Source organism: Hylobates moloch, unplaced genomic scaffold (genome assembly GCF_009828535.3).
Source record: "Hylobates moloch isolate HMO894 unplaced genomic scaffold, HMol_V3 SCAFFOLD_1, whole genome shotgun sequence".
In the NCBI taxonomy this organism is placed as follows: domain Eukaryota; kingdom Metazoa; phylum Chordata; class Mammalia; order Primates; family Hylobatidae; genus Hylobates; species Hylobates moloch.
In genome coordinates, this window is record NW_026652276.1 from 224,828,332 (window position 1) to 224,846,268 (window position 17,937).

Genomic DNA, 17,937 nt, shown 5'->3' on the forward strand with positions numbered 1-17,937 from the left:
TTAAATAAACAAATATGGAGAAAACCCCACATGGAATAAAAACAGGCCCAAATGTAAAAAGCAACTTGAATACTTTTGAATATAGTACTTGCTGGACTCTATATGCTCAGTGTGGTATATTCGGAAGACAAAAATAACTCATCAAGTTTGTTATTGGTAATAGTATGGGTATAGGAATCATGAAACTCGTTTGTGTGTATTACTGGACTGAGCAAATAAGTAAATGTTGAAGCTGTTGAAACCAGGATTCTCACTGTGGCAGAAGAAAAATACTAATATGGAATGAGTGAAAGAGAAGAAGAATCCTGTGATTTTGAATTAAAATTGGGGGTATCAGTATGAATGTATGATTAAAAGATATCATGGTTCTCTCTTCTGAGGAACCCAGAAATGATGACACCATAGCAGTGAGCATGCTTTAGATCTTGGTTTCTAAATACCCTTCACCACTAAAAGGAACTAGCATTCCTTGAGGAAATGGCTGAATCCAGTTTTTGAACCAGAAAAGTACAAGATAAACTTGCAATATCTTTTTATGTCAGAAATTAAGTAAATACTAAAAAAAATAAAACTGATGGGCTCAGGAGACAGCTTAACGAGGCTTTAACTTGCCAAATTTGGGACAACTTAAACCTTCGAAAAATACTGACTATAAATGGATTGTAATGTATTCGATCTTAAAAGAAAAGGATCCGTGAGTATAGAGTGATACTAAAACAAACATTTAAAAAGAAGAACAAACCTAACAGTAAGTGTGAAGGTGGGGAAGCAAAGGTCTTATTTACCAAAGGATGTCAATCAGTTCTTGTAGAAATCTACAAGTAAACCAACACCTAGCCTGAGGTAAGTGCTAAGATGTTAGGTTAGTATGGGAGCACAAAAGACTCATCTATATCAGAATGAGAGGAGAGGAGTAAGGGACAGCTTTCTGAAGATGTGACACATGAGATGAATTTTGAAGAAAGGTTCAGAAGTGGCTGAAGTGGTAGAAGTAGCCACTTTCATAAATATTTACTCAGGCACAGATCATCAATGAAAGCTAAAACCACTGGGTGAAAGGTTGTTGGCAAACAGGATATTCATACAGATCTAAAATTGTCACACACTAAATTAGTTTAAAAAAAGGGGGAAAGGAATAAAATAAGTAGAAATAAAATATAATAAATAAAATCAGTAAAATAGGAAAATCTGGCAAACTCCAGTTTAATTAAATGACCAATTTTAACATCACCAATAATTGGACAAACTGACCTTATGCACCTTTAATTTGTGACACTGTGATGAAAACAACATAAATTATTTTCTTGCCAAAAATGTGTGAGCTGAGTGTAATCATGAAAAAAAAAAAAAACAATTAGACAAAGCCAAACTGAAGGGCATTCCATAAAACAACTGGACTGCATACTTCAAAAATACTAATGTCCTGAAAGATTTTTAAAAAGCTAGGGAACTATTTTGATTAAAGGAGACTAAAGAAACATGATACGGAAACTTGATTAGCTCCTATATTTCTAAAAATCTAAAAAAGGGATATTTTTGGAACAATTGGAGACATTTGAACATGGACATTAGATAACAGCATTCTATCAATGTTACATGTTTTAAGTGAGATAACTGTATTGTATTATATGAGAATGTCCTTGTTAGGAGATACAGGCTGAAGTATTCAGGTATGAAGTGTCATACCTATCACCTACCTCCTTCATTCTTGAGATCTGTAGGTTACTCTCAAATGGCTAGGCCAAATAATCTCTTCATATGTGTACTTATGCAGTATATGTATGTGAAAAAATGTAATCACTGGTGAATCTAGGTAAAGGGTACGGTGATGATTATGTTATTCTGACAACTTTTCCTTAAGTGTGAAAAATTTGAAAGAAAGAGCTGGGAAAAATTAAAGGTAGCTATAATAATGATACAAAAATTGTATATAATTTCTAAACAGAGAGAAGGGGAAAAGAAACCACATCAATCAAGCTAAAGGCAGCAAAGGAAAAGTTAAAAAGCAACGAGAATGTTTAACAAAGAACATCAAATAAGATGATGGAACTAGAAGAAAAACATCAATGTCCTTAATTATATAAAAAATCAATGTCCTTAATTATATAAAATTTTCACTCTTAATTGGGTTAAAAAATCAGATTTGTACTAAGAGATGTATCTTTAAAAACAAAAGAAAGAATAAAAAGATCAACAAATAAAACAAAGTAGGAGTCATAATTATATTAGACAAAATAGAGTTTAAGGTGAAAAATACTAAATGCAAGAAATAATATTTTCGATGACAAAAATGTATGAGCCATAAAAAAGTCATGAGTTTTTATAAACCTAAAATATAGCTTTGAAATATATAAAGCAAAAGCCAAATTCAATTCTAAAATCACATTGACAGTATGAAACAATTGTGATATACATATCTCTATACTTATCCTTTAGATCAATATATAATATAAATATATTATTTATATTTCCATGACATAACTGATGATATAATCAGTTGATCTAAAGGGTAAGTACAGATATATGTGCATAACAGAGGACACAATCTTCTTGAAAAATGATATGGTTATTTTGTTAGGACAGAAAAATAGTGATAATTTTAAAAATGGGATAACAGTATTGTGACTATATTTAAAATTTTGTCTTTATCTTTTGGAGATATACTGTTTTATGGGTGAAATGATACACTGTTGGACATTGGCTTCAAAACAAATGGGAAAGGTTAAGGAGTGGGTGGGGTGTGATTTGATACCATTACCTGGGTGATGAGTACATGTGCTCATTGTTCTATTTCTATTTCTGTTATGTGTTTGAAAATTTCCAAAATAAGATGTTTCTAAAAGGAAATTACCAAGTCTTTAAAATGAAGAGGTGTATGTCAAGCTTAGGGGTGGTAGTGAAAAGGTAGTCATTGTATTATTATTTATAAGAAAAAAATAGAAATAACATTAATGTGCTAATAGGCAAATGGTTAAATGAATTTCGGGACAATCCAACTGAATGCAGGATGCTCTTCAAAAGGATGATGCCCATCTTTTTACAGGGATATGAAAAAAACGCTCAAGATACAGTCAGTGAAAGAGCAAGTTGCAGATCTCTCTCTTTTTCTCTGTCTCTCTTTCTACCAGTCCAGCTCTCCCAACTCTAACCCCATACATAAATGTAGGAAAAAGATCAGAAAAGATACCATCCAAACCATTAGCAGTGATCATTTCTTCGGAAGGGGGGAAGAAAAGAATTAGTGAGAGGCAGAGGATGAGGTGGAGGACAAAGATCTTTCACTTTTTACTTTGTATGCTTTTGAATTATTTTACTTTTTTCCCAAGCACATATTTTAAAATTAAAAAGGAAAAATGTTCATTAAAAGGAAAAGAAAGCAATTGTGATTTGGCAATCTCTCTTATAAAATAGCATATTTTGCCACTTGTACTCACTCTCTAAAAAGTTCTATTTTGTGAAAATCAGTTAAAACAATTTTAGTATATATGACTAAGAATATAGTAAGAAGTACAAAGCATGAGTTAGGTAAATACATTCACCCTGCCATGCCTGGGCATTGATTCTGACCTAAAACCTATAATTAGGATTCTATATATGCCTAACATATAAACAGCAATAACCAGCAATGACCTCCAAGGATGTGCAAGATCCTTATTATAAATAAACTTACAACCAAGTCTCTTTTGTGTCTAATATCCCTTCACCATTTTTCAAACTGAAGGGGGCGTGGATAGCATCAATTTATAAGGTTGGTCAATTCAGGTTTCGTGGGGGTATTTTCAAACCAAATTTATGGGAGCATTTGGGTATTTAGAGTATGACCATTTGCACGGCGTTCTTTTCTATGCATCTCTGATGACTTTGTGAACACACAGAGATCACTGTAGACTGAAAAATGGAATAATAGCTACAAGGGACAGTAGGAGCTTCTATGCCAACACTTTCCTTTAGAGAGAAAAAGAGAATTGAAAGGACATGCTAATGCCACACTGTGCCATTACTGGTTGTAGATCCCAGGTTTTCAGGTTTTATGAATAATGATAGCATAACCCTCTTCCTACAACAGTTACTTGGTTTTCAACTTTTGTTTCCAAGTCTTGTAATTGGAGATGTTCCTGTGCCCCTAATTCTCAGATCTTTGCAAATCAGTTTCTTGAAATAAGAAATAATGCCTGAGATATATAATATATTTAATAAACCCTGGCTAAATAAATGGATGAATGAACAGAGAGTTTGAAGTCCTTTGCAGAAGCCCAATATTTGGGCTAAAATGATACGAGTCATCTTTTTGTCCAAAAACAGAGCAGACTAACTATTCTGGTTGATCTTCCTAAAACTTCCCTAGAAGTCCCATGCCAAGGAGAAGTCATAGCTCATTCCCACACCTTTGTAGTACCCTTGGTGTGTCTTCCTCACCCAATCCTACCTTGCTCCATTCCCATCAGTCAGAAATATCAGTGTTGTTTGTTCGGAGGATGCTGAGAATTTTAATATACAATATAGAGAGTGGCCTAATGTACTTTTTCTGCTCCTGGAACTAATCCAGCTTCTAATCCCTCTCATTCATTCATGCGGTCATGCATGCAAGAGATGTTTACTGAGCACCTACTGACCTGCTATCTGTTAGGCACTATATGTGGTGCCGGGGTGCAGTGAGAGCAAAGCAGGCAGGGCAGTACACTCCAAAAACTTTCAGTGCGGGCTGTCCTGCACCCATCACCTGACTCCTTCAATACTGATCATCAACCTTTTGCCCCTCCTAAATCCTAGATTTAGGACATATAACTTGAACCATCTTTTCTGATATCTTAACGTCTGAAGGCTTCTACTTCCTATTGCATCCTAACCTCATCTGGATGGACATTTCAAAACCTTTCTCACACTTCTCTAGGCTTTGGCTCATGGGGTCATTCATGCCTGTTTTCCTTTTCTTCACATTCCTGTTGAAAGCAACCTCTCCTATAAACCATCTGGATTAACTATGCCAACTATGCCCCAACTATGTTGGGGCCAACAGCACAGTTTTGATTAAGCAAGACACTGGGACCATAGCCATCATTAAGTTCCAATTATCAAAGAGCTAAGTGGTCTGGTCTGGGAAGACAGGGGCAGTGAGGACCTTGCCCCTCCTATGCCTCAGCGCATTTAAAAAATCTAGTTGATCTGCAGTGATTCCATATCTGAGTGCCTAGGAGCACTCTTCTGGAGCCTTGGAGCAACCTGAAGATAAGAACCGGGTTTGCTTTTTAATCCTGGAGCCAACTCCCCAGTGGGGTAAGGTACTCACCTAACCAACACTGGGATCTTGGGCATCTTCTTGGAGACTTTAAAGAAACTCGTGTCCCCTTTGTTGTCAGTAAAGTAAATTCCAGCCACACTGGTCACGAGGTTCCCAGGGAACGTGAACAGAACCCTTTCATCCTCACCCTGGTTGGCCCAATCCCAGGCTTGTCCTCCTATGAGCAAGCCGCCACCACGTTTCATGAACTTGACCAGCTTTTCTGTCATGGTTTCATTGTAGGCATCAATACAGTAAACCCCCAGGGAGTCTTTCACTTCTGGCTCAACCTTTGCATCCACTCCAGAGCCCTCGAGGATTTTGGCCAAAGGTGCCAGGGATGGGTGTACACCAATGGGAGCCCCAGGAGAAGAGCAAAGCCACCCCACTGCATTCAGGAGAAAGGGCGTGAGCTGGGCTTCCACCAAGTAGTCCTCATGGGACACGACCACCAGGCGGCCACGGCCATAGGTGGAGGCAGCAATGAGGACCTGGCCCATGTCATTCACCATCACAGGAAATGAAGCCTCTCCAATAAGAAGCAGTTCACATGGAACGGCATCTTCGGGTACATCCCAGCTTGTCACGCCATTCATAAGGGCCTCGAAGGCAGCAGAGGGAGTTGCCATGGCTCTGTTGGTTTCTGCAGAGAAGAAAGCAAAGGCTCAGCTTAGTGAAGAATGGATAAACAAAGAAATAAATAGAACAGTTCACTCTTCCAGTAGCTGGGCTATTCTTCCCACTATGCAGATGAGGCTGACACTGGGAAATGATTCAAGCAGTCAGTGTTAGTGTCTGAAGTCCAGGAGACCCCGCTGGGCCCTCTCCTCTTAAACTCTGTGGTCAAACTTAGAGAGCTTGATACTTTTCCATCACAGAAGGAAACAAACAGAAGGAAAGAATGAGCAAGGAATTGTGTCCCCCAAAGAGATATTTTGAAGTCCTAACCCGTAGGACTTATTTGGAAAGAGGTCTTCACAGATGTAATCAAGCTAAGATGAGGTCATATGTGATTCAAATGGGTCAGAGTCCAATGACTGATGTCCTTGTAAGAGGACATTTGGAAACACAGGGGAGAATGCTGTCAGAAAATGGGGGCAGAGATTGGAGTGATGAGTCTACAAGCCAAGGAAGACCAAGAACTGCTGGCAAACACCAGGAGCTAAGAGAGAGGCATGGAACAGATTCTGCCTCAGAATCTCCACACTGCTGACACCTGGACTTCAAACTTCTAAGCCTTCAGAACTGTGAGATGATGTCTTCCTGTTATTTTAAGCCACCCCATTTGTGGTCATTTGCTACAGCAGCTGCTGGGCATTCATACAGTGGTGCAGCATGTTGTGCTCCCAACCCATTCTATCCTTCTTGGCTCCCACACTAATCAGATTAATCCCAGCTTGGAGAACTCAGAACTTCCATCTGAAATGCCTGGGCTTTCAGAGAAGGTTCTTTGGTCAAAGTCACAGGCTAGGTAAGAGGAAAGTGGAGGTCCTCTGTGGTTTAAATGCAAGTCTCATATAACCAGGAGCAGAAGGTAACAAGATATGAAATTATTGCAGAATCCTAATTGCACCTGGGATGCAGCTGACAAAAGTGTGGAGGTGAACTCACAAATATCCTCTACTTCTTCACAATGAGATCCCCATTAACGACGCTCTATAGTCTGACCTCTGCTATGAGCACTGTACTGAAACACCTCCTCCAAGGACAGATATGTTTTCTTGGTCAGGTTACGCAGGGTGTCTCATCCTCAGTGACCACTCAGCAGCACAGGACATCACTGTTCTTCCAGTCCATGAGGCTGAACCACCTCTGTCAGTGGGCCTGAGGTAACCTCTTTATATCCAACCTCTAGAGCCACTTACTTTCTGTCCTTTTCTGACCTCCTCTTGGAATATGCAGATAGTCCTTACATTTTAATCTTTGGCCCTTACCACTTGTCTATTTCCCTTGTCAGAAAATATGCTGACTCTCAACATAGCATGCAACATGATTATAAACTTGGGCTCTGGAGTTATGGCAGTCTGAGTTTGAATTTCAGCTCTGCTGCTTAACAACTGTGAGACTTGGACAACACGTCTCAGATTTAATTTCCTTATTAATTAAATAGGAATAATAATATCTGCTACATAAGCTTGTCCTGAGGATTAAAGGAAATAACATAGGTTAAATGCCTTTTCTTAAGTATTCAATTATTTATACGCATACACATATATGCTTATAATTATTTGGTTAAGAATAAACCATTTAATTTAAGCATGTGAATAATAGAGAATTCTTGCAGTGGAAAAACAATTTAACCTAACATAGATTTTACGAGCACTGAATTGAGCACGTATTGATTCTGATTTAATAGTTTTCATATTTTGGTACCATACTAATACTAACACTACCACTAATGCTAATTACTATTACATTCGTTTCTCATATATCTGTGCATACCCTTGAGAAAGTCCTTCACATAGGCTTTGCGCCTTCCACAAGCCAGGATAAAATAGCCCCAGTCTTGAGGTAACAAGTTCAAGACCATACTGGCCATTTATAGCCAGTCTCTAAACTAAAGAAGTCTTAAATTTATTAATTTCCCTCTAAGTGAGCTCTTTTAAGGCAAATTACATAAGCTCGATGTTTCTAGTAGTTAAACAGAAGCATTAATGGCCTACGTACCTCAGGGGACTGTTGGGAAGATACCGATATGAACATTTGGTAAGTAAGAAGCTTGTCTTTTCCCTGCTCCTCCTGATGCCCACAAATAATCAGGATAGCAAAGTGCACAGTGTCACAGTATGTCTCTTCTCCCTGCTGCTCCCATATCCAGCTGGTCGCAAGTCCTATTAATGTCCTTGTTCATAGTTTCCAATCACACTGCCATTAACTTAGTTTAGGTCCTTAGTAATTCATGCCTGGACTCAACCGACCCAATTTCTAAGTTACCAGGACCTGTTCCCACCTTCACTTTTCTAAAACCACTCTAACCATGTTATTTACTCTCAAAGCTCCATCTTGGTCTCTGGGGACCATCTACTGCCTCCCAGTGTGGATTGCCTGCAGAGCTGGCTGCTCCCTGGCTTTTCCTGCCTTTTCTCCTGCTGCCTCTCTCCCTGCAGCAGCCAGTCTGCCAGGTGCCCTTGGACATGCTTTTTCATTTTAGATTATCTTCCCATTCTCTTTCCATTCCATTCCCACTCCCAAATCTTTCTATCTATGGAAATCCTATCCTTCTAAGAGAATATATGACACAGAAAAGAAAATATAAATGGCCACTTCTGTGAAAAAATGCTCAATCTCACTAGTAGTCAAGTAATGGAAAATATATCCTGTGTTGCTCATAATATTGTCAAAAAAGATGATACTCCTTTCTAGAAGAAAGTGGAGGAGGAGAAGGGGAAGAAGATGAAGATGAAGAAGACAAAGGTGGCTAATAATGTTTAATATTTGAAAGGCTACGGGAACACCATCACAATCTGCAGGAATGACGGAGAATGTCTGCACTCTTTTTCAAAAACAATTTTATGGTGCCTACTTGGCTTCAAAGGTGTGCCTATCTTTAGACCCAACAACCCTTCTTCTAATAACCCTTCTTACAGAAATAAGAAGGGCAGTATCAAAGATATATGTACAAGGATGCTTACTGTCATACAAAATTACAAATGGAGATAAATGAAAACCTAGAAGTACAGATAGATAGATTAATGACAAAGAATGTTTCCTAGAACCATTTTTGATTCTTGTGGGTGCAGGATCTCGAACCCAAACCCACACCTATCCAACTTCCACATGGGCCCCCAGATACCCCATTGTACCCAGCATAAGACCCTGTAGCACTGCCCCCAGCCATCTACCCATACACACCCCCTAAAGAGTTGCCCATTAGAACCCTTCTCCCTCAGCCTCTGCTGCCTCTAGTGCTGGCACAAGTACAACCGGAACAGGGACCTCACATACCTGTCTCACTAGTTTTTTTCTGAGCTAGTTCAAAGATGAGTTGAATATATTTTACATCCACCTAGAAGAATGTCCTAGATACATTTTAAGTGAAAATTTCAAGTCACTATGATATGCAGAACATGAAGTCATTTTTGTATGGGCAAAGATAATAATAGTAGTAGTAATTAGTAGTAGTAGTAATTATTATTAGTAGTAGTAACAGCACAATGCTTACCGGGTTCCTGGCATGATTACACGTGATTTCTGTAACTTATTTAATGCTGACAATAAACCTATGAGGTATTTACTCTCACTATCCCCATTTTATGGATGGGCAAAACAAAAACTCCAAAATCATAATGCCCACAGAACTAGTTATTTGCTCAAAATCACACAGGTGGTAAGTGGTGGTGGATCTAGGATTCAAATCCAGGAAACCCAGTGCTGGAGTCCATACTCTTAAGCACCAGGAATACATAAGTACCTGTTACATACCAGGCTTTTATATGCATTGAAAATCTATGGAGGCCACATTTCAACATAATCACATTGATTACGTTAGGAAGGAAAGAGGTGAACCGTTTCTCTGTCTTTATACAAATCTGCATCCTTTGAATTGTTGTACGTATTGCTACTACAATGAGAAACAACACTGAGTTAATACAAATTCAGTTAAGCATGTAAACACACATTAAAAGATGAGGTACAGTTTTTTGCATGATGAGGTAGACTGATCAACTGATCCTGGCTCACTGGACCTAAAAGGTCTTCCTCCATCTCTGATCAGGTTGTTCATCTGCCCATCTACAAATTTGATTTCCTCCTCTATGGGTGTTCCTTGAACTCTGCAGCTGGTTGTGTCCCCACTTTCACCAGCTCTCAGTGACTCCATCACTTGACTTTTGAACCAAATGCCCCCTCTTTATGCCCAAATCCATGTTTGTCCTCCAAGCTTGGTGAGCTCAAATGATTAAAACCTGGGGGAGATGTCCTTTCATTTCTCTCCCTAACCCCTCCCATGCTTCCTGCTTTCTTTCTCCTGGGCCCACCTCTGGCCACTTTTAGCTTGCTGGAACCAAAGCCACCTCCAAAGCAGAAAGTATTGAAGGCACAACCTGTAACTCAGGGAGAGAGCAGAGCTTCCACTCCTAACACAGAGCAGCGCCATGGCTCGTAAACCTGGTTTTCCGTTTGAGAGATGCGTGGAAGGGCAGGTGGATGGAGGGCCATGCTGGATGCTGCACCACCCATATCCCGTATGGTAGTGTGCTTTCAAATCCCGAAACTAGAGTAAGTGTCTGACGCCAGAGTATACATTTTATTCTTTGGATGAATAGATATTCCATGTCTGGATGATTAAATGACAGATGAGGGTATAAGGGAAAACCCAGGATCATTTTTTCAGCAACTAGCTAGCCTGACCTCGAAAACTGGTTTATGTTACACACATTCAATTCTATAGGTCTTCTCTCCTTCATGCTGTTTTTTTTTTTTTCTCATCGACCTTCTGTTTCTTTTTCTTTCTATATCCAGTATCTTTTCCCAGACATCGGGCTAGTTCAACCCCTTTTTTGAATTCTGTCCTAGACATTCCCAGCTCAGTCTTATTTATTTTTCACCTAAGATTGTTTAATTCATATATCTGTAAGAATATGTAATAAGAATATGTAATACACGTGGAGGGATATAGATGGTAATAATAAAACAATCTGAAAAATTAAACAAACTCCCATACACCTACCATTCAGCTTAAAAAAATAGACCTTTACCACCATTTTTGAAGCCCCTCCTGCGATCCTCCCCATTCAGCCCCTCCACCATCCCCACAGGAGTAAGCAGGGTTGGAGTCTTTGCTTCTTCCAGTCCCCTATTTCTACCTTACCGAACTGGTTTCTTAATTCTCAAGTTCCCCGGAGGCTCTGTCTTTCTCTTACTCCTATTCTCTCACTTGTCTCCTAGGTCACTCAACAGGATGACATAATTGAGGAGCACAAGCCCAGGAGTCAGAAGACCTGGGTATTATTACCTTTTTAAATGTGGGTGCTGCCTCCCCCCAGCTGTTGATCTGCGTGCCTCAGGGAGTGTTCTGTCAAATGCACAGTGTGTGAGAAGGGATGTTCTAAACTCCCAGAGGCTGTCAGCACTCAGCTTGGAGTCTGGCGGGGCTCCACTCTCTCCTTTCCTCCCAGGCCCAAAGCCAGTCTGCAAAGAGCACAACGGTGACGTCTGAGGAGGGAGGGGGCTGGGGAGTGGGGGGCAGCCGGCAGGGAGGAGGGGAGCTCCTCCGTGCGCGTAAACACACACACACACACACACACACACACACACACACACGAACGCTCACTCAAGTCTCCAGGGGCCAGTGCCAGTGGAAGATAGATCTCAGTCCCAAAGACAGTGTTCACAAAGATCAAAGGGCAGTAGCACAGTAGGCCACAAGTGATGCTCTGTCACCAGCTACCCGCGACCCTGCTCAAGCCCCGGGCCTTCTCATCCGACAAAGCAGCAGATTAGACGCGGTTCTCTAGGTTAGGCCCTCAGGTAACTCAACAACACAAAGCAAGCACACACAAACATCAGATGTCAGAACCTGGAGAGGAGGAGCAATGCGGCAGGGGGATGCAGGGCCCGAACGCAGAGGAAAATCACAAGCAGAAACACGGATACAAAGGGGATTCTCTGTCCCCAATGATTTCGGCACACCCAGACCCGTGCGTGCACATCGCGCCCCGCACCCCCGCCCCGGCCTCCAGTCCCGCCCTCCCCCCGCAGCACCCAGGCCGAATCACCGTCGCTGGCCCCTTCTCCAGCCTGCCAGGCTTTTGGAGAAGGCCACTCACCAGGTCACCCTGCGATTTCCACGGGGGCAGGTGGGAGCAGGCAGAGCCTGGCGCAGAGAGGAACGCACAGGGAAGAGGTTTCCCTGTAACACAGTGACTGGGCGACCGAGCCGGGATTTGGGAGCGGGGAGGAGGCTGGAGCAGGAGGAGAGGAGGGGTTTCCACGGGAGTCCCCTCCTCCCCACTTCCTCCCAGGCTGGAGTGGGAGCTCCAGGGGGCGGCGCTTGGCAGGGGACAGCGCTTCTTTGTGTCGCCGGCCCTGGTGGCTTGGCATTGCTGTGGCTTAGGGACGCCTGGCGACCCCATCCTGGCAGTGTGGACGGCCGTTTCATTAAAGATATAAACTTCTCTGACTCTACATTATAAGGGAAAGGCTGAGCAAATTGTGGGACAAACATTCTGCTTAGTATTATTCAGTTCTTGGGAAGAGCTTGAATCTCCATTTAGTCGGTGAACATACCGTGATATATTGCCAAGAGGAAAATACAAATTGTAGAAATTGTTGAATATGCTTTTGTTTTTATAGGAAAAACAAACCCCGTATATATTTGTATTATGGTGGGGAGAAGGGAAGGCTACATTTCTACCCATTAATATTGTTTAACTTGAGAAATAGGAGAGGTGCAACTTTTTATACAACTCTGCACTGTTTGCAGTTACGTGTGTTACTTTTGTAACTTAAAAATAATATAGAGTCTAAACAATAGTTAACTAAAATGTATTCTTCGGTGTACGGTTCAAATCGCATTTCTTTCCTTTTTCTTTTCCTTTTTTTTTTTTTTTTTGAGACGGAGTCTCACTCTGTCGCCCAGGCTGCAGTGCAACGGCGCGATCTCGGCTCACTGCAACCTCCGCCTCCCGACTTCAAGAGATTCTCCTGCCTCAGCCTCCCAAATAGCTGGTATTACAGGCGCCCGCCATCACGCCTGGCTAATTTTTTTATTTCTGTAGAGACGAGATTTCACCATGTTGGCCATGCTGGTCTCAAATTACTGACCTCAAGTGATCCGCCCGCCTCGGCCTCCCAAAGTGTTGGGATTATAGGCGTGAGCCACCACCGTGCCCGCTCCCCATTCCTTTCCTTTCTGCTATCAGCTGAGAGCTGCCCCTCTCTCTCGTGTATGTGTCCACTTCGCCTTTCTCACAGGTGCTGGCTCCAGCATGGGAAATGCAGGGTGATGACACGGACCCAGACTAGGTGGACTGGATTCAAATCCCAGAGCTAAACTTTACCAACGGTGTGACTTTAGGGAAGTTATCTAATTCCTCTGTGCCTCAGTGTTATTACCTATACAACGGGGATGAGAAAGGTAATACCTATACTAAGCCTTATTATAAGGCTTAACTTAGGTGAGTTTATGCTTGTAAAGTTCTTGAATCAATGTCTGGTATACGGTAAGACTGGATGAGTGCCTGATAAATAAATATTCATATCATCCTAAGATTCAATATTCCATATTTCAGTAAAATGCATACCTTTTAATCCTGACTAGGGTTTGAGTCCCAACCCAAGCCATACTCCCTTTCCACATATCCCTTCAACTCCCTTTCTCCAAATTGGATCATTAGAAGCAAGTCATAAGGCCATGTAGATTGGTGAGCTCCGCGGCAGGTTTTATGTAAAGGAAATGGCAGGGAGAGAAAATCAAGAGAACCTGAATTCAGGATCCTGCCAAGTCACGGCCCACCTGAGAGACAGTGAGCACATCTTTTATCTTCTCCAGTGTTCAGATTTTTCAGCTAAATGAGGCGGGCTAGTGACTGGCACTCACTAAGTCCCTTCCGGGTCTGCAATGTCAGAACTAACAGCACCGCAAGTTAAAACCCTGTAATACCAAATCTCGTGCAAAAATTTTAAATTCAGAACAAAAACGCATATATTGGTTACCTAAAAATAGACATTAATAATAAAGGACAAAATATACAAGGTAAGGGATGCAAACCAACTTACCTCTGAGGATGGGGGCGTGAGATGTGGTGGGGGGAAGGGGTTTTAACTGTTTTATTTCTTAGAAAGGGGGGTGGAGGAAGAGAGGGAGCGCAGAAGCAAAGGTGATAAAATGTCAGCATATAATAAATCTGTCATATTATCTTCTGCGCGTAGCTTTGAAATATATTTCATAATAAAATATGTTGCTGGTTAGGTTCCTGGAGAAGAAATGCAGTATGAAAGAAAGAGACTGGTAGAAAGAAGCTGAAACAGAAGCAGCAATGGAGAAGGCGCAGGCAACCCTCTTTGAAAGACATCTACCTCCCTGGACCCAAAACCCAGGGGGGTCCCAGGCCAAAAACGCGACCACTTTGGCAGCCCCGCGTGCGCCCCCTCGGCCACGCTCCCCAGGGACCACGACCCAGTGCCTCCTTCTCCCACCCGCACCTCAGCGTACTGCATCGGGAGCCGCCCCTGAATTGGTCCGTGTGCCCGGGCCTGCTCTGGTCCCCGAAACCAGCTTTGGACGAGACTCACCCTTTCGTCCAGCAATTTCTACACCAGGCTACTTCAGAGTGGTGAGTCTTCCACAGAGATGTGGGAAGGCGCTGGGGCAGACGCCTTGGGGATTTGCAAATTGGTAGTGAAGTGGCTGGGAGGAGGCGTGTGGGGGGAGGTGGGCTGCAGTGCAGACGGTTGGGGGTGGGGGCGTCCCCGGGAGCTGATTGGCTGCCGCGGGTGGAGGCGGAGCTTGGCCGCCGCCCCCGGACCGCAGAGGCCCGGCTTTGTGTCAGTTTCTACCCCAAGATGCCGCCCCAGATCCGGGATGGAGACCCAGGCGCCCGCCCTCAGAGTGCAGCAGGACGATTTGTTTCAAAGTAAATTGCTGAGACTATTTATTAACAAGGGAGCGATGGATAAATAATGATGATCTCTGTGTAAAATAATATAAAACTATTTCCAGGGATGAGTTAAATCTACTTATATAAATCTACTTATATATTGCCTCTATCTATATATTTATATATTATTTTTAAAATAAACATTTAACATAGTAAAAAACCTTCCATTTTGTGTAAGAAAAGCCTTCAAAACTGTTCATATGTACTTGTATAAACACAGAAATTGTATGGAAGATAAACTATTAGAACCAGTTACTTCAGACAGGAAAGTGGATTACTTGTTTTTTCTTGATACACCTCATTAGTGTTTCAATAGTCACACGTATTATTTCGTAATAAAAATAAATTTAATCAACTAAAAAACTACATAAAATATCCTCACCCAAGCAGCTGGCAGCAGCTTCTCTACAAATATGATTTCTCCCTGTGGAAAGGTTTCTTGAACTTTGTTCCTAGTTCTGATCCATGTTATTTGAGTGGAACAGGAGACTTGACCATGGAGCCAGGAACTGGCTTTATGCCTGACCAGGTCCTGCACTCACATCTACTCATCTAACCTGGAGAGCTCAACTGTAAAACCTGGAGGAACCACTCATCTCTTTTTATGGCTGGTCCCCAGGGCCCCAGGGAGACTTACATGCCCCTGTCCTGTCTCCAGATTCCTCACCCCTCACTGCCCTGGCCCCTGTTTGCTGAGTACCGAAGGAAGGGTTGTCCTGGGACCAAACTGTTCTCAGGAAGACACCATCACAAAACTTTCTCCCCTACTACAAAAATATAGTGTCCAGAGTGGAACTTCCAGGGCAAGGTGGCTTCAGTGGTGAAAGGGATAGGGTACGACATCCCATATAAATTAAGGGTTTCATTTCAACTGCCCCAACTACAGGAAGCATAGGTTAAGAACTGTATTTTATTCTTTCTATTCCCCACTTCACCTAGGTCACAAACAGGTGCTCTGTAATGTCCACTGGATGGATGGATGAAATGGGGTAAGAAAGAAAATCCTTAGGGTCATTCCTCAACAAAACAAACAGCAGCCTAACGCAGAAAATGGATCAAATTACAAACTTCCTGCGCTGTAAGTAAGTTTTCTCCTTCCTTCATGCTCTTTTAATGCTTCCTCAAATTTTACTTTTTTTTTGAGACAGGGTCTTACGCTGGAGTGCAGTGGAGCCAGGCTCACGCAACCTCAACCTCCCGGGCTCAATCGATCCGCCCACCTCAGCCTCCCCAGTAGCTGGGACTATAGATATGCGCGCCATCATGCCCAGGGAGTTTTTGTATTTTTTTTTTATTTTTTATTTTTTGTAGAGATGGGGTCTCACTTTGTTGCCCAGACTGGTCTTGAAGTCCTGGGCTCAAGTGATCCTCCTGCTTCCGCTCCCAAAGTACTGGGATTACAGGCATAAGCCATCCTGTCTGGCTGCTTCCTCAAATTTTGAGCTGGTTCTATCTCCTCTTTCTCAGTCTCAGACACCACATTACAAGCTCAATTTTAAATCCTGGATCCTTTCTTATTTCTGCTTCCCCTTGAGTTTGTTTTCCTTTCTAATGTTCTGCCTGGAGTAGCTCTGAGCAACGAAGACTGCCATGAAATCCTGAAAGAATTCAAATAACTTTTGAGATACTAAGTTTGGTAAATATTCTGAAACATGTGAATAAATGAACAATTAAAAATCCATATCAAAAATAGTATGCAATTCTTTAAAATGAGCTCAATTCATACCTTGAGAAATTGTCTTAAGGTATATTTTCAGCAATAAAAGTATGATTCTACTTTTTGCAGGGAAAAAAATCTGTAATTGCGTGTTTATGTTTAAGCACAGAAAACATAAGGACAAATTTGGCTACTTCAGGAAGTGGGGGAGGGTTGAGCAGTAATTTTTTTCTTTAGACACTTTGTATTTTGAAAATGTTACAAGTATCATTTTGCAATGCAAAATAAGACTATTCAGTAATACCACTTTTAGGTGTGTACCCAAAATACACATTTTCACTGAAGGACACGTACTGGAATCCTCAAAGCGTCACCATCCAATATAGTCTAAAACTGGAAACTACTCAAATCCTACCCTCCCTGCTTTCTCAGCTCTAATCCACCCTGCTCTCTATCAGCTGGGTACCATCAACAGTAGAATGTTTAAATAAATTGTGGCATATTCACAATGAAATATGGTACAGCAATGAGAATGAATGATTTGCATTTTTCACAATATAGCTGAATCTCACCAACATACTGTAGTGAACTAAGCCAGAAACAAGAGAGTATATACTATATTGTTATATTTACATAAATATAAAAACAGGTGAAACTAATATTTGATGTTAAGACTCAGAACAATATTTACTCTTGGGCCAGGTAGTGACTAGAGAGGAACACAAAGGAGACTTCTGGGTTACTGGTAATGTTCTCTTAATCAATTTAGGTGCTGGCCCAAGGTCGTGCTCAGTTTGTAAAAATGTATCAAGCTGTACATTTATGATATACTGATATATAACCACACATGCAAATATCTAACTTTAATAAGGTGTTAAAAATAATGTTTTAGTTCTGGAAATGTAGATAAACGTCCCAAAACGTACTACTGATGCAAACAACATATATACACAAAATATTATAAATTCATCAATGAGATGATAGGAAAGTAAAGAGTACGCAAAGCCAGAAATGAACTAAAAGCAGGAAACATTAAAGGAAGCAAGCATGAAAGCTGGTTCTCACCACAATGCTTCCACAAAACCCTGGAGAATGTATGGGGAGTGACTCTATGGGATTTCCAGCCTAGGATATTAAGACCAAGCTCACATAAAGAATATAATTAAAAATGACATCCTGGCACAAAGCTCACACACCAAAGGGGTATTCCAACAGGGTAAAGGTAAATAGGAAGTAAATTCATATCACAGAAGAGATCAATCCAATTTGCTTGTCTTGACCCCGCTGAAAGATGAAGGGGAAAAAGATCAATGAGAATAAATAACCACAAACCAGTTTTCCATATAGGTTTGTAATATTAATTCATGCTACGTCTGTGGATTGAAAAACCCTAAGCAAATAAT

The 17,937-nt window shown here is 41.4% G+C and overlaps 1 protein-coding gene across 8 annotated transcripts in view; it reads right to left on the reverse strand.

The window, feature by feature from the left end:
• The window catches only part of TCAF1 (TRPM8 channel associated factor 1), a 51,838-nt gene that overhangs the window by 20,106 nt on the left and 13,795 nt on the right, over window positions 1-17,937 (reverse strand). For 4 of the 8 annotated variants that reach the window (XM_032762037.2, XM_032762041.2, XM_032762045.2 and 1 more), the window contains exon 2: window positions 5,288-5,921. In XM_032762037.2, coding sequence (XP_032617928.1) covers window positions 5,288-5,907 — 620 coding nt within the window. In that variant the 5' untranslated portion in view covers window positions 5,908-5,921. Of the gene's footprint in view, window positions 1-5,287; window positions 5,922-11,231; window positions 11,408-12,045; window positions 12,168-14,512; window positions 14,629-17,937 lie in introns of those variants that run through there. The other 4 variants (XM_032762043.2, XM_032762040.2, XM_032762039.2 and 1 more) reach the window with 4 other exon arrangements.